This window comes from Cervus canadensis, chromosome X (assembly GCF_019320065.1).
Source record: "Cervus canadensis isolate Bull #8, Minnesota chromosome X, ASM1932006v1, whole genome shotgun sequence".
Lineage (NCBI taxonomy): Eukaryota > Metazoa > Chordata > Mammalia > Artiodactyla > Cervidae > Cervus > Cervus canadensis.
The window spans coordinates 119,268,173-119,295,352 of record NC_057419.1 but is presented as its reverse complement, the minus strand read 5'-3'; the positions used below and the strand labels follow the sequence as shown (position 1 = coordinate 119,295,352).

Here is a 27,180-nt window from a genome sequence, read left to right as displayed (position 1 = left end):
ATTTCCCCAGTCCTTTGGTCTTCGGCATAACCTCAGCGCCAGTCCTGGTCTGTCCTCTGAGGCCCTGGGCTCTGCCTCTACTTTTATTCCTGGAGATGGACTTTCCTGAACTCCCTCACTCATTTAGACTCCCTTCCTTCAACGAGTCCCAAACTCCTCTTTCTGGGTGTTCCCTCTTCAATGTCATCCCCTGATCCCTCCAAACAGGACTTCGTTCCCTCAGGTGCAGATGGCACTAGCAGCTGAATGGATGCCACCATCCCGGTCATCCCAAGAGAAGGGAATCTTCCCCTTGGCCAGTGGCTGCTGCCACTTCTGCAGAAGGGGCTTTCCTGAGGTGATTCAGCCCTCAGTTCAGGAAAGTCAATCTCCGGCCATAACTAACTTTCCTGAGGGTGCTGTGGTGCTTTGCAGGCACTAGGGAGAGAGGACACTGGCTTTTTCTGAGTCAGGCCAGCTCAGAAGAGGCGGAAGGATAAACATGCATCTCCATCTCGAAGCAAAAGTGGGGCCGTAGCCAGAGCCCGGGTGGGGGAGCTAATGGGAAACAGCTTGCAGGAGGGAGGGGGACAGAATTCGGGAATGGCCGGGGCTGGCTGCTGAAGAGGGGGTTGGGAGAAGCAGGCTGATTGAGACCAGCTGCTGCTCCTCTGTCTCAGATCTTTGGACTCTGCCCGGGGCGGGCTCATACCCTATTCTGGATGACTGGGAGCCAGCAGAGGCTGCCTGGGGCAGTTGAGTCTTCTTGATCCAGCCCGACTCCTGGAATCCTCAGAAACGAAAGACCAGAGGAAGACTCTCCATCTACCAGCTGCACACCTCCTCCCCATTGCCAGCCCCCACCCTCTGGCTGCTGCTGCCCCGGAAAGGCCTAGAGGAAGAGGCCAAGGAAACAGCCTTGTCCACTCTCCCTTGACCCTGCATTCACCCAGCACCAGCATCTGAAGACCCCATGGCCCGGGCTCGCTGGGGTGGCCACCCCTGGCTTGTCCTCCTCTGTGGTATGTGCATCCTGGCCTCCCCACTCTGGGCTCAGAAAGGGTTGGCATGAAGGCTGGGCCCAGGTTGTCTCTCTTTTCTTGATTCCTCTCTCTGTCGAGCAAGAGGAACCCCAGGACAGTCCTGGGGACCCTCAAGACCCATCTCAAGTCTGGTTTGGCCCCTTTTCCATTCCCACCTGTTAAAGAAAAAATGATTCTGGCACTTGTTAAAAGAGTAAGGAAGATTTTATTCAAAACTATTGCAATAAGACTATCGGACTTATAGTCCAACTACTGGGCTTCCCTGGTGGCTCAGACAGTAAAGCGTCTGCCTACAATGTGGGAGACCTGGGTTCAATCCCTGGATCGGGAAGATCTCCTGGAGAAAGAAATGGTAACCAACTCCAGTATTCTTGCCTGGAAAATCCCATGGACAGAGGAACCTGGTAGGTTACAGTCCATGGGGTCGCAAAGAGTAGGACACGACTGAGCAACTTCACTTTCACTTTATTGCAATAAGCTAAGATTTAGTCACTTAGCCATGTCCAGCTCTTTGCGACCCTAGCAAGAATACTCAAGTGGGTAGCCGTTTCCTTCTCCAGGGCGTCTTCCCAACCAAGGGGTGGAACCTGGGTCTCCTGCATTGCAGGCGGATTCTTTACTGTCTGAGCTACCAGGGAAGCCCTAAATTGTTAATCACTCAGTCCTATCTGACTCTTTGCGACCCCATGGACTGTAGCCCGCCAGGCTCCTCTGTCCGTGGAATTCTCCCAGCAAGAATACTGCAGTGGGTTGCCATTTTCTTCTCCAGGGGATCTCCCTGACCCAGGGATCAAACCCAAGTCTCCTGAATCGCAGGCAGATTCTTTACCCACCGAGCTAGCAAGGAAACCCTCTACTGCAATAGGGGCACTGCAATAGGGGAGAAAGGGCTCAACTCTGAAAACAGTAAAGATGGATGAGAACTTCTTGAGCAGAGTGAGGGGTTCAGATGGATGAGAACTTCTTGAGTAGAGTGAGGGGGGTCAGTGGATGATGTAAAACTACCAAGAGGAGACATCAAGGGTGAAGCGATTTTTACTAAATTGACTTCATAGGATTCTTGCTGAAGGCGGGGTGATCAGATATCAGGGGTGGGAGATGAGGAATTTGATCAGATTTCAAAGCTGATAAGATACAAAAGGTGAGTGATTCTCTCTAAAGTGACTTACCAGGACTCTTGCTAAGGCTGGGCATGCAGGCTCAGTAAGGACAGGATGGAGGTGGAACTCCAGGCCTAATGGAGAAGAGGGCTTGGAGGAGCCTGACTACAGTTTGTTCTTTGTCACCATTATGGTGTCCTGTTTGTTCTCTTTGTTCATAGCCAAGTGCCCACCTCAACATCCTCCACACCCACTCCACACTGACCTTAGGGAGGCCCCCTTCCCTTTGCTCTGTGGCAGCAGGTCCCTGCTCATTCATTCAGTACCCAGCTCCTGACACCTCCCCAGTGCCAGGCCCTGTGCCAGGGACCACAGGCGGCAGAGCTGGCCCTTGTGAGCCACAGCCCAGGCCTCAGAGAACAGTAATTGGGGTATCTGGAGGGACACGGGTTGGCTGTGTCTTGCTTCTTATGTAGGTGTTTTAGCCCCACCATTTTGCCAGATCTGTTCCTGTGGAAACAAGTATTCACTTTCGAAATCAACAGGGTGGGTCTCATCTCCCCCTTGAGTTTATGTGACTGAGAGAGACAGCCAGGCGTGGCATTGACAGTGTTAGAACCCAGCTGTGCTCCTTCCATCTGTGGCTCAACCCCCTCAGAAAGGATTCCCCCAAAACATGGGCTGGAGGGAAGGCCTATCAGAGACCACACCAAATTTGTGGCAGAGTCTCAAGTAAGTAAGTAAGGAAGTGTCAGTCGCTCAGTCATGCCCGACTCTTTGCAACCCCGCGGACTACAGCCCACCAGGCTCCTCTGGCCATGAACTTTTCCACGCAAGGATACTGGAGTGGGTTGCTATTTCCTTCTCCAGGGGAATCTTCCCAACCCAGGGATCGAAACTGGGTCTCCTGCACTGCCGGCAGATTCTTTACCAGCTAAGCTACAAGGGAAGCCCGTGGCAGAGCCTCAAATGGAAACTAAGTCTCCATACGTTCTGTCCCTTGTGGGACACCAGCCTTCCATGGTTGGCTCTTTTGTACTCAGATGGCCCAGGTTCAACTCCCTGCTCTGCCACAGACTCACTCTGGCAAAACTTGGGTGAGTAACTAAATGTATCTGGGCTTTGACTTCCTCCTCTGTAGAAAGCAGACAATAATACCCAACTCACAGGGTTGTTGCAAGTATCAGATGATATATAGAACTGGCCAAAAAGTTCGTTCAGATTTCTCTGTTACTGCAGATGAGGCCATAATCTAATACTATATAGGTAAGTAGCAGAGTTCAGGGTCTAGCACACAGTAGGAGCTCTTTAAATGCTAACCCACCTTACCCCACCAGGGGACGATGTCAGCCTGGGATTGCTTGTCTTCTGTGGCCTGGAATGAGCCACAGTGATTTGGAGTGTAAGAAATGGTATAAGTGGGCCTTGAATTTAAGTAAACCCAATATATATATAATTAGATTTATAGAAGGGTAAAACGAAGGTGGGGTGATTATTTAGCGAGATCCTCTAGAGCATTTAAGGGAAAATCTGATTACAAAAATTTAATTTACACACAACTTTTCCAGTTCGGTAGACCCTGAAAAGACCCAATTAGATTAGAAGGGAAAAATTGACTTAATGAGCACTAAAACCCATCCAAAAGTGGCAATCACTTGTCGATGAAACAGGTTTCTTTGATTGTGACCCAGGGTGCCATGCAATTCAGCCTGATTTCCTATGAAATGTGATTATTTTTATCCTCAAGTAGAGTTGGACAGCATCTCAGTGCTACCAAGGATGGCGGCTCTGCCGGGGTTCGGAGGGGGTTGGGGGAACATGTCCCCGTGCTGTTTAGGACCTATCTGGTCTCCGAGTGACCCTGGATTTTTCTCCGGTTTCTAGCTTATGCCTGGGGCCACCCAAAGTCACTGGACCAGAGAGACGATGTGAGAAACTGTTCCATCAGCCCTCCGGTGAGGCCCTCCCTTCGCCCCGCCCCACCGCTCCCACCTTCCTGCCCATCCCCCACGGGCCCAGCTGCTAGCCTCGCCCTCTGCCAGCCTTCCTGGCGATTTCCGGACCCGGGGGCCACAGTTTCTGATTAACCTCCCGCGGGGCGGGCTGCACATTCTCAGGTGTCTGACATCCGCCCCCATCCCGCCCTCTCAGCCATTCCCACGGCAGGTTATCTCCTTCCCTCCAGGCCCGGGCCTGGGCAGCCCCTGGGAGCGGGAGGGCGGTGGGAGGAGGGGCGGTAAGGAGGCGGGAGGCCCCTAGCTAGCCATTAGCTGAGGCTAGGCAGAGGCCAGGAGGAGGATGGGAGGAAAGAAAACAACAGTTCTGGAGGAACCGGGAGGAGGGCGGAAGACTGAGGGCTAGAAGAGCCAGCGGAAGGTCAAGAAAGGGAGGCCTCGGGTGTGAAGACTGGCCCAGCACATTGGAGCTGAAGGGTCGTCAGCTCCTACCTGGAGACCAGAGCGATTCTTTCCACAGCTAGTTGAGATTGTGAAAGAGCGGCCCAGGCAGGAGCAGCCCAGTCGGCGAGGGCTTGCGGGCCTGCCAGCAGGTCACTACAGTCTCAAGACACATGAGACACATGTGCGTGCCGTGCCCACTGTATGTGACCCCTGGGGCAGGCAGGTCGGTGGGCACTTTTATATTACAACCAACACGGATGTGTCCTTGAGTAGAAGGCAAAACCAAACAAAAAACCCACACTTTTTATTTTTAAGATCAAATAACCTTTAACAAGGTAGGGCTGCCAGCTGAAATACAGGACAGCCCAATTACATCTGATTTGCTGATAGTGAATCATGTTTTTAATATAAATATGCCCAAATAGTACATGGGACTTCCTTATACTAAAACATGATTCATTGTTGACCTGAAATTCAAATGTGACTTGGTGAACATCCTGTATGTTTATTTGCTAAACTGGTATCCAAAGAGGGGCCATTCCCTGGCCTGGCCCAATGCCAGGGCTCAGACCCCTACAGTTCTTACCCGCCCCTCCCCACCTCAGGTCTCATTACTGTCACAGAAAGTCCCTCTCCAAACTCGTAAACACCTCCATCTACACTTGACCCAGGCACTTTAATCTAGAATAATCCATAACATCCGCTGCTGCCCCTTCTCTGTCCAGGCTGGCCCAGCCTATGCACCCCCAACCCCTACCTAAAGGGAGGCTGGAGGCCCCTGCATTTTCTCAAAGCAATGTGTGTGTGTCTGTGTGTCTGTGTGTCTGTGTGTGTGTGTCTTGGTGTCTTCCTGTCACCTGTCAGTACCTTCCAGTTACTGCGGTCAATACCACAGCGCGGCTCACAGCCCTCCGCCAGCAGATGTACACCCAGAATCTCTCTGCCTACATCGTCCCCGACACGGATGCCCACATGGTGAGGGATGGCTCTTCCCCCCAACCCCCACCCTCTCTGCTACCCAGGCCACAAACAGGACTGTTGAGACTCAGAAGATGGAAGACAGAGAAAGGGTTTGACAGGCAAAGGAAAGGAAGTGGGGAACCTGGACACGGGTGTTTTAGGGCAACTGAAAGAATGTATTCCTTTACATAGAACAGAAGACATTGCCCAATTTCCTTGACCTCAGGCCATGAAACTATAAACAACTTCAGAACAATTTTGATCAGTTCCTAGATGGTGGATCCAGAATGAATGTTTAGGATACCCCTGCCTTAGGAGGTTAGAATATAGCCTGGAAATTGAATTAGAGGAACCCTGAGCTGCCTTCTGGCTCAGCCCTTCCCATCAGCTGGTGGATGGAGTGCTGAAATGATCTCACGTCCAAGACTATGTGGTACAGGCTGGAAGAGGGGGAGTAGTCAGGGAAGATGCTGGTCTGAACCAGAGCTGCCCACCCATCCCACTCTTGCCCACCCTGGCTCAGCCTCCACCTCATTCACCCTGCCAGCACCTACCCAGTTGGAAGAGAAGGCATTTTTAGTGTCAATACCATTACTTGAATTAGTTTCCCCACCTGCTGAAAAGGGCTAAGAAGCTTGGGTAAGGATCTGAACTTCTCAGAGCCTCAGTTTTCTCTACTGCAAAACGGGAATAATGAGATCTGTCTCCAAGAATTATGGGGACCAAAATACAATAATGTGTAAAGCTCTCTGCAGAAGTTATTTATGATATACCCATTCTACTGTGCTAGACTGGGGAGGGGGACGACTGGAGGGGAGAACCCAGTAAAACAAAAAGGCATGATCCCAGCTGTAGAGAATTTGCATCCTGGCTGGGGAGACAAAACTTCTTGGCAAAACAATCCAGTGCAGGACTGTGGGGTTTCAATGCCAAGAAATATAGTTGTTCAAAGGAAGGAAAGATCCTGAGAGCTGGGGGAGTTCCAGAGGGCTTCCTGGAAGAGGTGTCCAGTGTGCTCAGGCTTGTAGGACTGATTGATTCTGACTAGACAGAAACAACTGGGATGTGGTTGGGGGCCTTCCAGGTGGGGTGTGACTCCATGAAGGAGACTAATGACAGTGTTGTTGATTTCCTAGAGCGAGTACATTGGTGAATATGACCAGAGGCGTGTGTGGATTACAGGCTTTACAGGGTCTGCAGGTAACAGTTATTACCTGCCCCTCATTGCTTCTGTTGGGAGACCAAGAGTGGTCAGAGAGGCCCTAAAGTGACTAATTCTTAGCAGCCAGGACCCCAGGACTTAGTGTCCAGAGGCCCCTGCTACTCTCTCTGTCTCCCCTCGATTACTCCTAAAAGGGTCACCAGAGCACATCTTAAAGCCGACCAGCCACACTTCTGCATGAGGCAAATGGTCCTCTTGACTTCTTTCCTGTGCTCACAGCCTCGGCCACAGCCAGGCCCAGCCTCACACTCCCTGGGCTCCATTTCTGGGTCAGTTGCTACCTCTATATCTAGCCACTGACTTCTTTCACCCGATGGCTCATTTGGGGACAAGGTTTTACTTTGCTGGGCCCTTTATGGACAGCATCACCTCACGTGGTCCAATGAGATACAAACATAGAGACCCTTTCTGGGGTACCGGTTTTGGAATGGGCCTCTAACCCTGATCCTGACTCCTTGAGTGAAACCTAAGCTTCCCTTGCTGATGCTTAAACATCCCTCCCCTGGGCTTCTAACTGCCTGGCTTGCCTATCACTGGCCCTTCTTCTGTTTGCCAAAGTCACCAGGTTTGGCTTCTCTGCCTGTCCTCAGCAAAGCCCGTGGGTTAGTGTCCACATCAGCCTTCCCCCCCAACACTCTGTTTAACATATCCTGGCTCACTTCCTTCCAGGGGAGGAGAGAGACTCTTTCCAGAGGCCCCTTGTGACACTGCACCACATCACGCATGAGCTAACTAAAGCCATGCTCTGCACTGTCACCCTCCCCTTCAAGAGTCTCTGTTCTGCCCCAGGAGTCGCAGTGGTGACCATGGGGAAAGCCTCTCTCTGGACCGACAGCCGCTATTGGACGCAGGCTGAGCGGCAAATGGACTGCAACTGGGAGCTTCATAAGGAAGGTAAGAGACTCCGCTGGGGAAGGTACAGGTGAGGGCGTGCCTGCAAGGCCATTCTGGGCTGCTGTGAGGAGCTCAGGAAATTTGGAGCCATCCCTAACCTTTGAGATGGATATCATGGAGGACAGGCCTGACAGGACTGTCACAGACAGAAGCCCGGCTGCAGGGCTGTGGTAACCTCAATGTCCCTTCTTGTCTTTCAGTTGGCACCACTCCCGTTGTTACCTGGCTCCTCACCGAGATTCCTGTCGGAGCACGTGTGGGCGTTGACCCCTTCCTCTTCTCCATCGGTAGGTTCTTCCCTCAGTTCCCGTGTGTGTCCACACCAGTGAGGGAGTCTCAGGCCCTCGGGATGTAAAGAAACACATCCTGGCAGAAGGAGGTGCAGGGGGACTCTAAAAATAGAGTGTTTGAACTTGTGGTTGCAGAGTATTTTGCAACAAGGCTGTATTCCAGGATTGTGTAATGAAAATACATTTAAAAGAATAAATACAGTTTTTTAAAAGTCAGGAGGGCAGAGACCCAAACTAGAAGACTCAGGGAATTGTTAAGACCTAATCAACAAGTAGGCTAAGATGGTCTTCAACCTAGAACCATCCTCTGTACCCTGGAACTCTACTGATCAGAGCATTAGAATCACTTGAGAGCCCTCTTCTGGAAGGCAGCTTGGAAGAGTTGGAGGAGATGGAAGGGTTTCTGAGTAAAGAAGCACAGTCCTTGGGACTTCTCTGGTAATTCAGTGGTTAAGACTCTGCACTTCCACTGCAAGGGGCATGGGTTCAATCCCTGGTCTGGGAACTAAGATCCCGCGTGCTGTGTGGCATGGCCAAAAAATAAATAAAAAGAAGCAGCAACACAGTCCCCTCTTCTCCCCTCTAGGAACATGGCTCCTTGAGCCCTGGTGCCCCCACCACTGGCCAGCCTGCCCCCAGCGGTGGCATCCTCATGTATATGTACTGGAAGGCTCCCACTTCAGACCTGGCTTCTCTGCCAGCCTTTCCAGTGGCCTGAACCTCACCATTCCTTTGGGCTGTGGCATGCAGACAGGACCGAAAAGAGGGCCCCACAGCCATTGACACTTAAAAAGATGAGCTTAATAAATAAATTTTAAAAAAAAAAGATGAGCTTAGCCAGCTGACTGTGGGCAGCATTGTGGTGGGCTCAGGGCAACTGAGCTTTGAAAAGTGAAGGAAGAAGGTGAGAGGGCAGAGCTCAGAAGGTTCAGACTTCTTGGACAGGCTCTGGCAGCCAGGCTGCAGGAGTGGAATGAGAGACAGAGGGGACAAGAGCTAACTTTGCCCTAGTCACAATTTTTCCTCAAGTCTGAACTCCTTCCTGTCTCTGTAGACTCCTGGGAGAGTTATGACGTGGCCCTACAAGACTATGACAGAGAGCTGGTGTCCATCACTGTCAACCTTGTGGACCTGGTGTGGGGGTCAGAGAGGCCTCCAGTGCCAAATGAGCCCATTTATGCCCTGCAGGAGGCATTCACAGGTAATTTCCTACGCTGGTCCTCTTTCCCAGCTTGAAGCAGCCCCAACCCGCAGTGCTGCTCGTTTGGCTGAAAAATTCATCCTAAGAGGTTCCAAAGCAGTGGTTTCATGTGCACCTTTAATGCAGGTTTCTAGGCCCCCTCTCCTCAGAGAATCTGAATCAGAGGGTCCTCAGACCATACTTAGAAAATGCTGGAATAAAGCAAGAGGGAACAGGAAGGGAGGAAACAAGGGAGTCAGAGAATGATGAAAAAATCCCTACCCCTTTATAGAGAGAAAAAACATGAGTTGCTTCTCTGGTACTGAAGACTGCTTTGTATTGAATCATTCAGAGCTTGACTTCTGGCCCTCCTGTGATGAGGATTTCAGATGTAAGATGGCTGGGGTCAGATGGGCTGGTATGGACAAAGGAAGCATAAACTAAACTCAAGGTCAGTCTGTGGCACAGATTAAGATTCAAGTTTTGGCCAAACCACAAAGGAAAGTTAACTGATCCCCTAAAGTTCTAACATCAAAAATCTTGACCCCACTGACACTATCTAAATATGTCATAAGAGAACAGTATGCTGTATGATTCTTGTAAGTAGTAACTAAGCTCCTGACCGGACCCAGGCTACTGATTATGAATCAGTATCTTGACCGCCACCACTCCCTACCTTCTTAGGAATTCTGATACAAGCCCTTGACTTGGATTCCTGGGAACATTGGGCAATCTGAGAGGCCCATTTCCATACACAGGTCTACGTACACTTCTTGTTTGGAAAGGAATCTGGAAAACAGGAGAGAAATTTCAAAATAGTGGGTCTGATGAAACAAGTCACAATTGGGTCCAATTTTCTTTATCCATTCTGATGTAACTTGCAGAATCTTTCTGCTGCTTGACACAGTTTTTAAAGAAACTTGCTATCCAAGACGGTTCCATCATAAATAAAACTCATCCTATTCAAATAAAGAAGGCTGCAGTTCCATCAGAAAGAGGAGGGGATAAAGAGGGAAAACCTTCCAGGGGCTGGGAAAGAATTCACATGGGTTTTATCACTTCCCACAAGTGAAAGGAAACCGAGCCATTGCAGGCTGCTAGTCTTCAAGGAAAGGCCATGTGGAGCCAGAATTGGGCCTGGAAGCCCAAGAACAGAGTCGTTCTAAGCTTATAAGAGAGACTTTCTCTCCAGTCACTCACAGGTTTTAAAGGGGATGAAGTAAAGAACATGAAAAGTAGTTACTCAAAGATACCTCTGTGTATTGAGCCATTGAAGTTGGCTTTCATTTGTCCTCTCAAAAATGTATCACATCCATGAACCTTGAAAACATCATTCTAAGTGAAAGAAGCCAGCGAAGGCCCCATGTTGTATGATTGCATCTGTGTAAAATATCCAGCATAGGCAAGTCCATGGAGACAGAAAGCAGATCAGTGGTTGCTGGAGCTGGGGGGAGAAATGAATGAGGGGGACAGCTGGAGGGCAGGGTTTCCTTTTGGGATGATAAGAATGTTCTGGAATTAGTGGTGGTGGTTGCACAATCTCGTGAATGTTCTTAAAGGCACTGAGTTGTGCACTTTAAAATGGTTAAAATGATACATTTTATGGTATGTGTATTTCACCACAGTAAAATAGAATCAACCTTAAAAAAAAAGTATTAAACCCAAAGCTTTGGTTCTTGTTGAATAGTTTTACCTGTTTGCATAAAGATTTTTTAAATTGAATTATGTTATTTATGCTAATCTCCAAGCCCAGCTAGAACCCTTCATGCTTATGATCTTCCGCCAGCAAATTCCTGGCCCTACAGAGGGGCAGACTCTTTAGAGGGATTGCAGGGAGTAAGAAAAGAAGATGAAAATCGAAGTCCTAGAACCAGTATACAAGCATCTCCAAAAGGACAGCTCTGTGACACAAAGTTTAAGGACAAGGTCATCCAATGTCTGTACCAGTAAGAGTGCAGGCCATGTAGTCAGACAGACCTGGGGTCAAGTCTCAGTTCCACCCCTTGCCAGCTATGAAAACCATAGATAAATCACTTTACCTCTCTAAAGCCTCAATTTCCTTATCTGTAAAATGGGCCAAGTAAGGATTAAAACAATGTACACAGAATGTTTAGCTCAGACCCAAGTGGCTCTAGTAAGTGCTGGGGTTACTGCAGAGAAGAGGACTAAACATAGCCGAGCCCTATCCATTTGCCCTTCACCTCAGGCTGCTCTGCTGATCTCTCTTCTGCATGCCTATTTATTACTCAGAAAGTTATACCAGACTTTCTATACAGCAAGACACCATTCTACATACATTACAGATCTTAGTTAATTCGACTCTCACAACAACTCTATTGAGGTAGACACTATTATTATAATCCACCTCCACTTTACAGATGTGCAAAATAGGGCACAGAGCAGTTAAGTAATTTCCCCAAGGTCACCCAGCAAGTAATCACAGAGCTGGAATTTGAACCCAAACAGTCTGGATCAAGAGCCCCATGTCCTTACTGACTACACAAGTAAGAGTCTGGTTAAAGAAAGGGTTCTATTGCTTTTTAAAGGAATGGAAAACTATTGCCCTAAGGGAGCCCTCTCAGGAACAGAATGGCAAAGAGAAGGTAGGTCACTCATGCTTTCTTTGGGCTCTTTCATTTCCAGGGAGCACCTGGCAAGAGAAAGTAGCTGGCATCCGTAGCCAGATGCAGAAGCATCCTGAGGCCCCAACTGCCGTCCTTCTGTCCGCACTGGATGAGACAGCCTGTGAGTATAGATCTGTGGGTGCAGGGAGGGCCTGGCTTCCCCTGGAACCCCCAAGCTTTCTGGGCCCTGCAGCAATGACCATGTACCTGTGGGTTCTGAGAGCTCCTTGGCCTTGGCCCACAGGAACTGAGGTGAGGGCAGTAGCTCATGCCTACCCAGTAAGGAAACCAGGAAGCCCCATGTGATCTGGGGCCAGCCTGCGGGCCATTGGAGGACCAGGCGACCAAAGCAATAGAGGTTTCTGTCTCATGAAGGGGAGGAGGCCCAGCAAACACCTCTTACCACCTGGCCATGAGTCCAGGGCGCTCACACGCCCAGCTTTAGCACCCCGTGCAGCCCTACTCTGTCCCAGCATGGCTCACCCGACCCCAGCTCTGGGCTGGAAGCCCACTGACACCCGGCGCAGACTACTGGCTGGGTATCTGCTTTTCCTGGGAGAAAGAGTCCCTAGAGCTCATTAGTGCTTCAAAGACCTGCCCCTCTCCAGAAAGACTGAGAAACATTCAGGGGTAGGGGATGCGGGTAGGCATGCTGCTGGGGATCTTTGGGGGCCAAAGCAAGCAAGAGGGCAAAAGGCGCCATTTGTAATTGCCACAGGCAGGTCAGCTTCAAGTAGGCCCCATCCATTCTCTTCCCCAGGGCTCTTCAACCTGCGTGGCAGTGACATCCCTTATAATCCCTTCTTCTATTCCTACACACTGCTCACCGACTCCTCCATCAGGTAGGACTTGTCTTTGGCTTGTGGTCATTGACTTCCTCCAACTCCTCACAGCCCCGACCTGCAGCCTTCCCAGAAGTGGGGTGCCTGCCCCCGCAGGACCCTCTAGGAAGCCTCTGATCACCTTTTCCTGACCCCCTTGATCTCTGTTCCCACATACTCCAAATCCACTCTGCACAGTTGCCTGGTGCGGGCCACCTGTGACCTCCAGGAACACAGGGCCTCTGGTCTTTTGCATTGTCCTTAGAGAATTCTGGACCCTCCTGGTCTTCCCTATCCACCCAGGTTATTTGCAAACAAGAGTCGCTTTAGCTCTGAGACCTTGCAGTACCTGAACTCTGGCTGCACGGGTCCCCTGTGTGTGCAAGTCGAAGACTACGGCCAAGTCCGTGACAGTGTCCAGGCTTACACCTCAGGAGACGTGAAGGTCTGGATCGGGACCAGCTATACCTCATATGGGCTCTATGAAGTGATACCCAAGGTGGGTTTGCCAGGCCCCGGCTCATGCCAGGCACCATCCCCCCACCCCCACCAAGAGCCCCGATAAGTCTCAATCTAACAGGGAAGGGGGGACAGCCCCTTGGCCATTCTGGCAGTTGGTCAGTCAGGAGTGGTGCAGTGAGTCCCCTTGTAGGTCACCCTGGAAAGAGACAGGAGAGGCAGCAGCAGGACATTGTCCACAGAGAGCCCAGACATTGTCACAGAGGCTGGGGGAGCAGAGGCTCTGAGGTCACCAAACGAGAGGCGGAGAACCAACTGTGCCAGGACCTTGGATGAGTGACTTTGTCAGTCTAGGCCTCTGCTTCCTCATCTGTAAAGTGGCACTAAGAGTCACAACCTCAAAAGAGTTGCTCTGAGGAGCTTAAAAGGAGACTGTGCATATAAAGCCCAGTGCCTGCAGCAGCGCAGGCTCTCAGTAAGTGGCAGCTGTCAGGATATGAGATGTGCAGGAAATAGACTGTCCGAACAGCCCACAACTGGCAAGGGCCAGGCTCGCATCCATCTCAGAGCACTGTGGGGATCCAAGACCAGGGAGGGAGGAGGAAGCAAGGGAGGGAGGGAGAGAGGGAAGGTTAGGCTGGACAGAGAAGACTAGGAAAGCCCTGCATGGTCAGAAAGCACACACAGGAAGGGCACTGCCACTCCAGGAAACAGCAACTCTCATCTCAGCCAGGATTTCCTGCCAATCCTTTTCAAACCCCACCGTGCCCTAGACTGGGCTCCCAGACCATCTCCTCTCTGCTCCTCACAGGAGAAGCTTCTAGCAGACACCTACTCTCCAGTGATGGTGACCAAGGCGGTGAAAAACAGCAAGGAGCAAACCCTCCTCAGGGCCAGTCATGTAAGTCCGTGGGCAGGCAGACACACAGGCCTCTGGGGAGCTCCCAGTCTGATGGGTTAGAAAGGAGACCATGCGGGAGAAGCCTCAAGAAGGCCCTTGGTGAAACACAGAAGTGGACACCAAACTCCTGGACACCCATTTATGCTCCACCCCCTCACTCACAGCTTGATTCAGTGGTTTAGAACCTGAGCCCCGGACTACAGTGTCTGAGTTCAAATCCTAGTTCCTCTAGCCACCTCCTAGCTGTGTGACCTTAGGTAAGTCACTTCACCTCTCTGGGCCTCAGTTACCTCCTCTGTAAGATGAGGATCATAGCTGTAACCTACAGCAGAGGATTGTTATGATAATTAAAGATATATATATATCTACATTATATAGTATAAATAATAAATAATATGTTTAAATATATTAATTGTAATACATAATATAAATATATACAATATGTACATGCTTAATCACTCAGTTGTGCCTGACTGTTTGTGACCCCTTGAACTGTAGCCCACTAGGCAAGAATACTGGAATAGGTTGTCATTTCCTCCTCCAGGGGATCTTCCCAACCCAGAGATTGAACCTGCATCTCTTGCATCTCCTGCATTGGCAGGCAGGTTCTTTACCACTGCACCACCTCAGAAACCCTAAATATATACAGTATACATATATGCATTTATATACAGTTATGTATATGTGCAAAATATACCTATAAATATATAATAATTATGTAAATATATGATACTTATAATTACAGAGTTCTATGTGTATAAATACAGCTATGTACTTATATATATTAAATATGTAGATAGCTTTTAGTACCGCCACGTGGCACACCCCAAGTCTTAAATGTGTTAGCTATTATAATTTCTTCACCCTGGGGAGAGGATGGCTTGCCCCTTTGGATATTCCTGTTAAAATTGGGATATGCTGCCTCATTTTTTAAAACTTTTCTTGTGGAAAATGTTAAGCATGTACAAAAGTAGAGGAAATAGCTTAGTGATCCCGTCACTATCATCCAGCTTCAATAATCATCAACTCAAGGCCAATCTCATTTCCTCTACAACCCCACAGTCATTACCTCCACTCCCCATCCTCTGCTGCTGGATGATTTTAAAGCAAGTGCCATCTATCACAGTGTTTCTTCTAGCAACATTTCAGTATCTCTGACAAGACAAGAACTCTTTTCAAAACATGACCATACTCTGATCATGTATATAGACGTGAATAAGAATCCCATAATAGTATCACATAGCCAGTTAAACCCTCACGTTTTTAAAGCTCAGCTCCCAGAGCAGTCACCCCATCATCTCCTGCATCCTGGAGCCCCAGCTGAGACCGTTCCTCGGTCTGCCTTTCTGCTTGCCCTGCTCCAGGTGCGGGATGCTGTGGCTGTGATCCGCTACTTGGTCTGGCTGGAGAAGAATGTGCCCCAAGGCACCGTGGATGAGTTCTCAGGGGCAGAACAACTGGAGAAGTTCCGAGGGTGAATGACCACAGCCATCCTTTTCAGCTGACTGTCTAAGTGTGGGAGTGGGGGCAGGGAGGGGAGCCTGGTCTCCTTACTTACTGGGGAAGGAAGACCCTCCTTGTATTTGAGGGCTCTCTGGAATAAGAAGTGACAGGTTCTTGAGTGGTCAGGAAGCTGGGCAGGGGTATTGGATGACATTCCCCAACTCTGCTGAGAGCTGGACACCTAGAAGGGCCACAACACAACAGCGCCCCCTAGTGTCTGCTTCAGGCACGGGCCTTTCTGAGGGGAGGCCAGCTCAGGCCTGTAGGACCTTGGATCACTTGAGAATATCAGACTGAGGAGGGAGGTTTCCTGAGGGCATACTTAGCCCAAAATGCTGCTCCTGGGCTGGGGGAGTTTTCAGATACAGGGAGTTAGGTTTCTTCACTCTTGCTTTACTAGGAACTCACTTTGGGACACAAAGCCTTGCTTTCCCCATCTGTAAAATGAAGGTGGAGGAGAAATAATTGGTGTCTGCAGTCTCTCCTTCTCTGACCTTGAGTGGTCTATAAGTGACAGGTCAGGGCTTAGAAAAGGACAGGAGGTGGGACTGGGAAAGCCAAATGGAGCCTTGCCAAGGTAGAGGCAAACATGACTTTTCACTTGCCTTTGCTAGCTCTCCTGGGCCCAGCCTAGTCCCTGAGCCCATTCATTGACCATTCCTGCCTTGTCCTTTCTAGAGAGGAAGATTTCTTCTCCGGATCCAGTTTTGAAACCATCTCTGCAAGTGGCCTGAATGCCGCCCTGGCCCACTACAGGTACTTCAGGAGGAAGAATTTTCTGGGGCCCTGTGGAGGACTTGAGTCCACATTTAAGCTTTGAGGTCTTTAGCACTGTGGGAGCTGGGGGTGGGGAATAGAGCCCAGTCAGGTGTGGGGAGTCTCCTTTGAATTAAAAGACTTGAGTAATTTCACTGCCCAGGAGGCTAGGACTTTATGAGCACTTAGGGCAGAAGGATCTGGAAGGCAGATGGTGGGACTGCTGCTGGATGTTTTTCCTTTGCTTCCTGTGAGTTATTTAATTCTTAAAGCTCACAAACACGTGGGGAAGAAGGGCCATTCACTCTCCCTGAACCAACCAAGGTGGGCCCCAGATATAGGCTGGGCAGATGTTTGGCTCCATTGAAGACAAACACCTGCAGCCAGCCTGGTGAGATTGGGCAAGGGGAGTGGTCAAGCTCACCAGATGCCTCAGGCTGGCAAGGGCAAAACTGGGAGAGGGCAAAGACCCTCCAGTGGTTGGCCTAGCGTATCCCAGACTTCCTTCTCCTGGTGGCCCCAAGCCTTCAGCTGCCTTGGTCCAGCCCCCTCTCCCTACTAAGAGGAGCAGGGTAGGAACTCCTCAGCTCTACCAACTGCTGCTCTCCAGCCGCACCCTTGAGTTCCCTCCCTTCCTGTGCCCTGGCTTCTTGGGGCCCTCTGCTCCCAGAGGCAGCAGGAAGTTAGAGAAAGCTCTAGACTGAGCATCTGGGTCCAGGCCCAGTTCCCTCATGGCTTTCCCGAGGGGCCTCCTGATGTAAAAGATGGCTGGACTGGGTGCTTGCTAAGGCCCTCTCATCTCCCACATTCAGGGCTCTTTCCTTTCTCCCTCCCTGGGGACCAGGACCTGGCCTGGGGAGATGTAGGATACACAGATGTGCACTGAAGACATTAGCAGCAGAAGCTCATTAGTCTTCCAGGGCCCTTTGGGAGATGATGACGTCCCCAAAGGAGTTAGTTAAAAAGCCGACCCACAGGGAGGAAGGGGTTCCTCTGCTTTCACTCAGGACCCCTCCCTACCTGGCTCAGTTGTTAGGCTGTTCCTTCCTCAGCATCTCTTCCCTTCCCAGCCCCACCAAAGAGCTGCACCGCAAGCTGTCCTCTGACGAGATGTACCTGCTGGATTCTGGGGGACAATACTGGTATGTATTCCACCTCATCCCCGCCCTGGCCCGGCTGTGTCAGCTCAGACAAGAACCAGCCAAAGGTTTCCCTTCTTGGGCGTGGATCCTGCATCTGAGAAAGGAGAGGCCTGGATTGAATTGCCTAAGTAGCCTGCCCATTTTCACACGTGGAAATCCCTGCCCAGTGGGCAACCAACAGAGGCCAGAGGTGGGGCTGCCCACAGATGCCACCCTGTAAGAATCAGGAAAAGACTCCCCTTGTGCAAGTAAAAGGTATTTTTAAGCCTGAACATTATTACACAGTCCGAACTGCCCTGCTTGACTGTGCAAACAGTATGCCCGTATTCTCACCCGAATACCCTGGACACAACCTGCATGCCGTGACAGCACAGTGCCTACCCCCACCCTGCCCCTCACTGCATGCTTGGTGAGGTGACTGCATCATGTGGAGTGGGAGCAGGATCGGACCTTCAGGAGAAGTAGGCAGGTGAGTGACGCAGCATCAGAGGACAACCAGCAGCACAGTTGGGACAAGGCACTCCCATCAGCATGGGATATGTTTGTGAGTAGACGTGTGTGTGTTCTGAGTATGTGCATGACCACAGATAGGGTTATGTGGGAGCGCACTGTCGCCTGCTCCAGGACTCCACAATCTGCGTGTCCATCTATGTGCTCTCACTGAAATTAGTATATACCCATTTGGTGAGTGGCATTTTTTTAAGATGTGTTACTTTTGTACAGTGCACAACCTGAACACCTAGACATGATAGCCATGCGTACTAAGTCGATGCAGTCATGTCTGACTCTTTGCGACCACATGGACTGTAGCCCACCAGGCTCCTCTGTCCATGGGATTCTGCAGGCAAGAATACTGGCATGGGCTGCCATATTCTCCTCCAGAGGATCTTCCTGACCCAGGGGTCGAACTCGCGTCTCTTATGTCTCCTGCATTGACAGATGGGTTCTCTAACACTAACACCACCTGGGAAGCCCCTTTACGGAATACTGGAGTGGGTTGCCATGCCCTCCTCCAGGGGATCTTCCCAACTCAGGAATCGAACCCAGGTCTCCTGCATGGCAGGCAGATTCTTTTCCAGCTGAGCTACCAGGGAAGCCCACGATAGCCATGAGAATAGGCTAAGCCCATTCCTTCCAAATGTATGACCAATCATTCACATGGGAGCTGAGTTGAAATAGGCTGGAAGATTTTCCCTTCTCATCTAGGAAGCAGTTGGACTCTGGGAAACTTGGGGGAAAGGAAGGGATGTGCTGAACTGATGCAGGAGCCAGGAATCGTTTCCCATCCTCTATCCTGTGGTGAAGGTGCTAATGACAAAGGCCCTTCACTGGGAGCCAGCCTGGCAGGCGCTCAGCCTAGCAGCCTTTGCAGTCACCAGTATGGCGCAGTGCAGACTTGAGATGGCTGATGTGCAAAGGGGAAGTGAATTCTCGGCGTGTTGCTGGATCTGGGCGTTCTCGAGCTGGGTGAGGCCAGGGAAACGGTCACCTCACTTCCTCTTCTCTCCTTCTGAAGAAGTCAGCCACATCCTGTGACCTGCTCCCGAGCTGGAGTCCCAAAGGCCCTGGGACCATTCCCCACTTCCCCGGGGGTGGGGGGTGGCCACAGGGGCCATTCTGGGGTAACGACTGCAGGTGGTGGTTGGCAGTCAGACTGTTTGCCTTCTGGCAGCTTTGGTTCACTGAGCAAATCCCTGGGGCAGATTAATGTTTACAATGGAGAGAACTGTATAAAGCCACTGCTTGAGCCAAGCCTGGCCTCCCCGAGGCCAGTGCGGGAGAGGGCCTCATGGCCTTAGTTGCCTCTCCTGTGAAATGGGGATAATGAGGTTTGTTCTGCATCCCTCATTCTGTAAATAGTAAATAAGTGTATGAATGTGTAAGAGTGTTATGATCTCTCAGTTTCCTCATCTGTAAGAGTGGGACAACCCCTTCCTGCCTCACAGGAAGCCTGGAGGGAGCCTTTCTTTTAGAGCCAGACTGGCCCAAGGAAACTTTTGGTCAAACTGGGTGGGATTGGAGTGGAGGATGTATGTGGGGACTCAGGATTCCTGACAACTTTGCAGAGCTCCTTCAGGCGCACATGCTGAGGATGGGAACTGCATCATGGCTGCCATCTTCTTCCCTTGGCCTTCTTCCCCACCCCCATCCCAGTCCTGCCACTCAGACACCAGTGGTGAACACTCCAGAAGAACATGGCCACCATCCCTACCCCAAAGTGTTCACCCGAGCTGGACCTGATGATTGCCCTTCTCCACAGGGACGGGACAACAGACATCACCAGGACAGTCCACTGGGGTACCCCCTCAGCTTTCCAAAAGGTAGGCATCAGACCAGATTTCCCTGCCCACACTCACCTAAGGGACACCCAAGCAACTACTCCTGCAAGAGCTGTTTGATCATACAGAGGCTGAAACCGAAGCCCAGGGAGGTTAAGTAGTTCACCACAGGTCACACAGCAAATTAGTACCAGGAAACCCAGTGCCCCGGACTACTTCCCCAGAGATACTTCAGGTCCCCAGCAGGGCCTCAGTCCAAGCTTATCATCATCCCATTTCAGAAACTCAATGAATATTTATTTAGTGCAGTCTATGAGCCGAGCCCTGTGCTGAGCAGAAAGGAGGAAGACAGGCATTCCATTCCAGGGTGAAAAATCTGGCACCAGCACAGTCTCAGAGGTGGAAAGGGACTTCACTGTTCAGGAAGTGATGAGGGCTGGTCCCCTGGGGGTAGGTGTGGGGACACGGTCTGTGCACCTCTGGGACCACATTCGTGCATTCAGCAGGTAGACTGTGGCTCAGACATTGTACCTGAAACAGAGAGACAGAGAAAACAAACATTGGTCAGGCCTCCAGGAGCTCAGTTTAGTGGGTAGATCCACTGCCCCAGGCTGTCATGCTCAAGATGACAAGCCCTGTGTGTGTGGGAGTGTGTGTGTATGTGTGTGGTGAAGGGGACTCACCACATCACCACCGGGAGTGACTGGGAGAAGACGCCTCCCTCCCTCTTTCCACAAGGTAACAGCCCCAACAGAGCAAGACTGACCTGCCCATTATCAGGCCTCAACTTAACCATAAGGCTGTAAGAAAACTCAAGGGTGATCATGATAAGGGCAGTGAGGGCCGCTGACCTCTATTTGACCCATTTACTTTGTTGAGAGCACCCTACATGCACGAGTCTACCCGCTCCTCCCAATGACCTTCTGAGCTGGTACTATGATCATCCCGTTACAGACCACGAAACTGAGGCACGGAGAAGCTCAAAACACTTGATCAAGGTCAAGTTTGTGAGTGGCCATGTTAGGATTCTAGCCCAGGGAGTTTGCCTTCCAAACCCTTACTGTCGCAGCCTCAGCTCACCCCCCACCTAGACCAGCCAAAGGGAACCACGTGGACCAAGACCCAGCTTTGGGCAGGCACCCCTCAGCCTCCTCTGGCCATCTTCCAGAACCCGTGTTCCCACACACAAGCACACATGGGCCCCCCCATATCCCCCCACCCTCACCTGGGCCCACATATGAGTTTCTAGCCACTTGGGCTTCGTGCACATTTTGTCGCCTTCTCTCCATCAGGAGGCATACACCCGTGTGTTGATAGGAAATATCGACCTGTCCAGACTCGTCTTCCCAGCTGCTACCTCAGGTGGGTTTTGGAAACCAGGCTTGACCCAGAGCCTCAGGCCCTGATTCCACTGCAGCCAGACCCTGGGAGGCCACTGGGGCAGGGGTTATGTCATACCCCCCTTCACTGTATAGATCCAATCCAGCCCAGAGAGAGAAAGCCACTTGCCCGAGATCACACAGAGGGTTCGTGGGAGAGTCAGGCCTTGAGCTCAGAGGAAGGGGCGGTCACTGTGCTACAGCAGTCATGGGAGGATCCGGGAGGAAGCGGGTGTCTTGACACATGGGGAGGTCCAGGTAATGGGTACAATGTAGAATAGACTGGATACAGGGCATGCCTACCTGCCTCTCGGGCCCCTCTCCTAATGCACCATCCTGGTGGTTAGTCTGGGAAAAGTTAGCCAGAAGGGGCAAAGCCAATACTATGGCGTCAAGCCAATTGACTGGAGGTCGTCTCTCTTCCAGGGCGAATGGTGGAGGCCTTTGCCCGAAAAGCCTTGTGGGATGTTGGGCTCAATTATGGTCACGGGACAGGCCACGGCATTGGCAACTTCCTATGTGTGCACGAGTGTACGTATCTCTTTGGCACTCCCCTGCAGTCCCGCCTCTTATGAGAGAGGTGGAGTATTTCACAGGTATGGAAAGGACTAGGACCCATGGAGGGGCAGTGACCCAGGCCGGGGGACCCAGCTGGTGGGAAGTTGGTGCTCCACAGGGTAAATAAGAAATGCTGGCAGTTGGCCACTCCAACTGGCATCTAGGACAGCACCAGAAAGAAGAGAGGCAGGTCAAGACACAGTGGCTGACTGGCCTAGACCCCAGAGAAATAAAATCCAGAGCCAACCTGGTCCATACCAGTCACTGGTAGACGAGGATGTGGTGGATGCATGCTGCTGGGGGTACCCAGTTACCTGCTCTTCCCCAGAACCTGCTAGATGCCATGGAACCTGCTAGATGCCATGCTGGTGAGTGCAGGAGAGCTGACACTGGCCTTGCCTCTCCCTCTCTCCCTTCCCAGGGCCAGTCGGATTCCAGTCCAACAACATTGCCATGGCCAAGGGCATGTTCACTTCCATTGGTATGGTTCTTGGGCTCCTCCACGACTTCATTCTAGCAAATGCCAGCCTTCAGGGAGCACAACCCCGCACAGGCCTGCCCAGACTCCACTGCTGTACTCCCTCACCCACCTCCCCAGTCCCAAATAAGCTGTCCCACCATAACACCAAGCCCCTTCTAACATCTAACAAGTGGTGGGACTGCCACTCTTCATTCAGTTCAGGAAACCTGGGCTTGGGTCTTCCCCCTACTTAAAGTCACCAGCATCTCTTCTGTCTCCCAGAACCTGGCTACTATCTGGATGGAGAATTTGGGATCCGTCTGGAAGATGTGGCCCTTGTGGTAGAAGCAAAGACCAAGGTAAAGACAGGCTGGAGGGGTGGACAGCGTGGCAGGGACTTTGGGCTGCATCGGGGGTGAGGAAGGTCAAAGGAGAACTCAATGTATGGGCATGAATTTCTTTAGAGTCTTCCTTAGCACCAGAATAATTCCATAAATCAATTTTTCAAACCTGTTAGCACATTAGAATATTTGAATCATCTGGAGTTTTTTTTCAAGCCAATGCCCAGGTCTCATTCTGAGCCAAATGAATCAGTAGCCCTGCCCTAAATCATTGGTTCTTCATGCACATAATAAGTACCAGGGGAGCTTGTTAGGTATAAAGATTCTGTATAATAACAACCAAGAAGATAAAATACCTAGATATAAACTTTAAAAGACTTACGTGCAGAAAATCTCTACTGAGGGACATAAAAAAAGATTTAAGTAAATGGTGCTCTCTGGAAATAAGCCTCAATATTATGAAGATGTCATTTCCCCCTAAATTAATCTATAAATTCAAGACAACCGCAATTTCAACGTTAACTGGATGCTTTTGTAACTTCACAAAATGATAGTAAAGTTTATTTGTAAAGATAAACATACAAAGATAGCTCAGTAGCTAGGATAATTCTGGAAAAGAACAATAAGGGAAACTAGCTCTTGCAGATACTAGCCCACACTACAAAGCTGCCGTCACTAAAACAGTAAGACACTAGAGATGGGAAAGACAGATGGAACAGTGGGACTGAATAGTTAGTCCAGAAATAGACCCTCTAATTTCCACAAACAAGATGGGAATTTAGTTTACTATAAAGCTGTTGCCTCAAAACAGTCAAGAAGAGAGATCGTTTGATCACTGGGCAAGGGAGACAAATGGCTAATCATTTGGTTGGGGGAATTAAACTGAAGAACCTCCTTGTTACACTAAAAAAAAAATTGCAAATGGATCAGGGTTTAAAGGTGAAACCATAAAAGATCTAGAAGAAAACCTATATGAATTCATTTATAATCCCAGGGCAGAAAGGGGCCTTTATAACCCCGACTCAGTTAAACAAAGAACGTCTATATGGGAACAATGCCAAAATGAAGTCAAAAGATGTATGACAAGTTTAGCACGTATATCTGAAAAAAGGGGGATGTCCTTCTTTTACAAGCTTTTAAAAATAAGACCAGGCTTCCCTTGTGGCTCAGCTGGTAAAGAATCCACCTGCAATGCAGGAGGATTGGGTTCAATCCCTGGATTGGGAAAATCCCCTGGAAAAGGGAAATGCTACCCACTCCAGTATTCTGTCCTGGAGAATTCCATGGACTATATAGTCCATATACAGGGACTATACCCCCTGTATAGTCCATGGGGTCACAAAGAGTTGGACACGACTGAGTGACTTAAAAAAAATTAGTAAGACCAAAATAAGGAAGACAGAAAAAATGGTTAAAAGACATAAAGAGGCAATTAACTAAAATCAACACAAATGGTCCATAAATTCGAAAGGATGCTCACCTTTATTGTTAAAAAGATACAAATCAAAGTGACAATGGAATACCACCTGATTGACAAAAGCAAAAGACTTTGATGATACCCAGTGCTTGTGAGTTTGTGGTGAAAAGGACACTCTCATATGTGTCTTGGGTAGTTACAAATAGCTACAACCTTTCAGGAAGGCAGTTTGATAATATCTATCAAAATTTATACTAAAAATGCCTGTACTTTTTGTCTCAGCCTTCCCACTGCCAGATATGTACCTTCTGGGTATAGTCCCAAAATGTCACTTTTGTATAAAGATATTTATATGATGATGTTGATTGTAGCATTCACAGTAATAGTTTAAAAAATGGAAACAGCCCAAATATCCATCATTGGCTAAATAAATTATCATCCACATGCTATGGGCCCTTGAAAAGAAGGAGGTAGATGTTCCTATGCTAATACGGAGCACTCTCCTAAGTTTACTGTGGGGAGGACAGAGTGGGGGAAGGTGCAGGAAAGTGTATAGTAGCATCCATTATGCTTGAAGTTTTTTAGAATACACGTGTATATATATTATATATGCCAAAAATGTTTTCAGGAAAGAAACCGGGCAAGGAGGACTCTTTCCATTTTTATTGAGTATCTTTTTGTAGTTTGAATTTTCTAAGCACATACAAGCAAGAGCTCTCTGGGAGATGGGAATTATGGGCTATTTCTTCTTCTTTATGTTTGTCTCCATAGATACATCAATTGATAGAAACAGATACGGATAGACAGATAGAGAGACGTAGAGATGGAAATTCGATCTCTACATCTGAGAAACATAGGCCGAAGTCTAAACTTCAGGAATCATGAGGGAAGCACCAAAGGCAGGTGGCGAAGTGGTGGACACAGGGGTGGCCAAGGGGGCACTGTGGGGGCTCAGTCTTGACAAGGCCAGTTCCCCGTGCCCTGGGCTTCTGGGTGGAGTGTTCTCTCTCTCCATCTAGCCTTGCTCACTTCCTGCTTTCCTCCTTTATTGGTGGGTCCCCCAGTACCCAGGGACCTACCTGACCTTTGAAGTGGTATCCTTGGTACCCTACGACCGGAACCTCATTGATGTCAGCCTGCTGTCCCCTGAGCAGGTGAGCGGGCACCCCTCTGCGCTGTCTATCTCCAGCCCTCGAGCCACTGACTGCCTTCTCCCTGGCCCTGGCCCTCTCTCACCTCTGATCCCTTACCCTAAGACCCTCTGCCCCTTCCCTCACTTTGGGAGGGTCCACACCAGTGGCACCTGTAGACTCACACTGGGGCATCCCTCCCCTGCTCACCTTAGGATGGCTGGGGACCTGGGCCGAAGTGGGACTCGGTGTCACCGAGCTCCCACACCTTGGCCTGGGAGGCCCTCACCCCTCCTATGTCTTGCAGCTCCAGTACCTGAACCGCTACTACCAAATCATCCGTGAGAAGGTGGGCCCGGAGCTGCAGCGGCGCCAGCTTCAGGAGGAGTTCTCCTGGCTACAGCGGCACACAGAGCCCCTGACCGCCAGGGCGGTGCCCACCACCTCCTTGGCCCCTCTGGTGACTGTCTCTGTTCTCACTATCCTAGGCTGGAGTGTCTAGTGTCTGAGACTCCCCGCCTGACCCTCTCACTCAACTCCCCTCACCCCACAACACCCATGCCCCAAGAGCCCCCGCTGGCCCATTGCCTGGAAACCACTGCCCTCAGCCTCCTTCTCCAGAACCAAGCCCTAGGGGTGTGCGGCTTCTTGGTCACTGTCAGCACCTCCCCCCAGCCCCTCTCTGCCCTACACTCCCACCCTCAGGCTGGGACATTTCACCCTCAGCTCCCAACCCCTAGCCCCTGGATACAAGAGCCAGGTGGTCCCCTTTCCTCCTGTGAGTCCAGCAGACCAGCCACTGACTTGGCAGAGCCTGTTACCCACCTTTTTCCCAGCTTCAAAAGATCAATACAAGACAGCACCCTACCTCCCAGGAGCTCCAAGGCCCTGTGAGAGCCCCACTCTGTCACACCTGCTGGATACAGCCTGACCTACACTGGCTCCTGACTTGTCGGTATTCCCGCACCCTTGAGGCCGCCACTGGCCTCCCGCCCTGGCCCTGACCCTACAGTGGCCTCCTGGCTGCAGTCCACAGGCTGAAGGAACAATTGCTGCCTCCAGGCTGCTGTGCCCCTGGAGGGAGAGGAAGGGATGGCAGCCGAATCCTTTGGCTGTGTTACTGCCACTCCGGGGTCAGACAGACCAGCCCCCCTACCCACCCATGTGTAAGCACATCACTCCTAAACCCTGGGTGGGCTCCATGCCTACTGACAGCATAGGGAGTTAAGCCATAGGAATCTACCAGGGGATAGGAGGGGACTCTGGAATGTGGCCCTACTCGAAGTTGGTAACAACCTGAGCAACTCTACCCAATCACTACCCTGGACTTCCCAGCATGTGGATCACCCAGTGAGCTTTCCAGCACAGCCACTGGGACCATGCTGAAAAATCTTCCAGCATCCTTGGATGGTCATTAGCCTGTGTAAGTGAAATCTGGTCTCCCCATTTTACAGATAGGAGAACTGAGTTCCAGATGGGGTAAGACCTGCCCAAGGACACACTGTGTTTGGTGGGAATATGGTGGGACCAGAATGGGTCAGCAGTCCGATCTTTTGCCCCTTGGTACCATGCAGAATGCCATAGCCTACCTGCCAGCCCTTTCCAGGTTCGCCGAACCAGCGGCTGGGGCAGGGGGGACGATAGGGAAGGGCTGTCCCTGGCCAAATGAACCGTTAGCCACCTGGGCTCACATCCTGCTAAAGGCTTGAAACAGCCTGGCAATGAAGCCTGCCTCTGGGTTTTGCATTGTCTGCTGTGCAGCCAGGGACTGCTGTTACCTGTGGCTTTTGTGGTGGGGGAGGAAGGGGAGGAGGTGAGGTGGGGGCGGGGACGTGAGGCTCCCAGAAGCTCAGTTGGGGACCACATGTGCTTGAGAAGGTGCAAGTGAGCATGCGTGCGTGTACGTGGATTCGCATGCATGCCACGCCCAGCCAACCACCTCCTGTGGTAAAGGTTGTAGCTTTGTTGACAGAACCAGGGGAGCCCCATGCTGGGGGACTTGTCAAAGGTGGTCCTGGAAATTTGGGGCCAGTGCCAAGGGAGCACAGTCAGGGGAGGAGAAAAGGAGAACTCTGGGGCAGAGTGCTGAGCAAGGGCACCCGGCTGAGGAGTCCCCTGGGTGGGACCACCAAGCCTAGCTTGCCAAGTGTGAGGGTGACCTGTGACAGTTATCACCACCAGTGCTTGCACCCAAAGGCCCCAGCTCTGAGCCATCCTCACTGAGAGCCTGTAGCACCCCATGGTGGGCCCCTGTTTTCTGAGTCATTTGCTCCCTCACAAGCTCACCCCACAAAGACAGGTAGTCATAATAAAATGAGTCGCCATCATGGTCATCAAACCTAC

The 27,180-nt window shown here is 50.7% G+C and overlaps 1 protein-coding gene across 1 annotated transcript; it reads left to right on the top strand.

Annotated features, from left to right (window-relative positions):
- The first annotated feature begins 669 nt into the window (after positions 1–669).
- Positions 670–27,180, top strand: XPNPEP2 (X-prolyl aminopeptidase 2). The gene is made up of 21 exons (XM_043459696.1): positions 670–1,001; positions 4,007–4,077; positions 5,386–5,496; positions 6,618–6,681; positions 7,493–7,597; positions 7,798–7,884; positions 8,942–9,088; positions 11,711–11,812; positions 12,452–12,533; positions 12,816–13,011; positions 13,783–13,872; positions 15,237–15,346; positions 16,054–16,131; positions 17,202–17,273; positions 19,534–19,594; positions 20,845–20,914; positions 21,358–21,462; positions 21,911–21,970; positions 22,232–22,308; positions 24,772–24,861; positions 25,145–27,180. Exons 1-21 carry the CDS (start codon positions 953–955, stop codon positions 25,337–25,339), a joined length of 2,022 nt encoding a protein of 673 aa, XP_043315631.1. The 5' UTR covers positions 670–952; the 3' UTR covers positions 25,340–27,180.

What these genes read in the sequence shown, in the direction of transcription:
- XPNPEP2 (XM_043459696.1), top strand. Translation starts at nt 953, where the DNA reads ATGGCCCGGGCTCGCTGGGGTGGCCACCCCTGGCTTGTCCTCCTCTGT. An exon ending in CCGACACGGATGCCCACATG is followed by an intron (nt 5,497 to 6,617) that starts GTGAGGGATGGC and finishes TTGATTTCCTAG; the next exon opens with AGCGAGTACATTGGTGAATA. An exon ending in GATTCTGGGGGACAATACTG is followed by an intron (nt 17,274 to 19,533) that starts GTATGTATTCCA and finishes CCTTCTCCACAG; the next exon opens with GGACGGGACAACAGACATCA.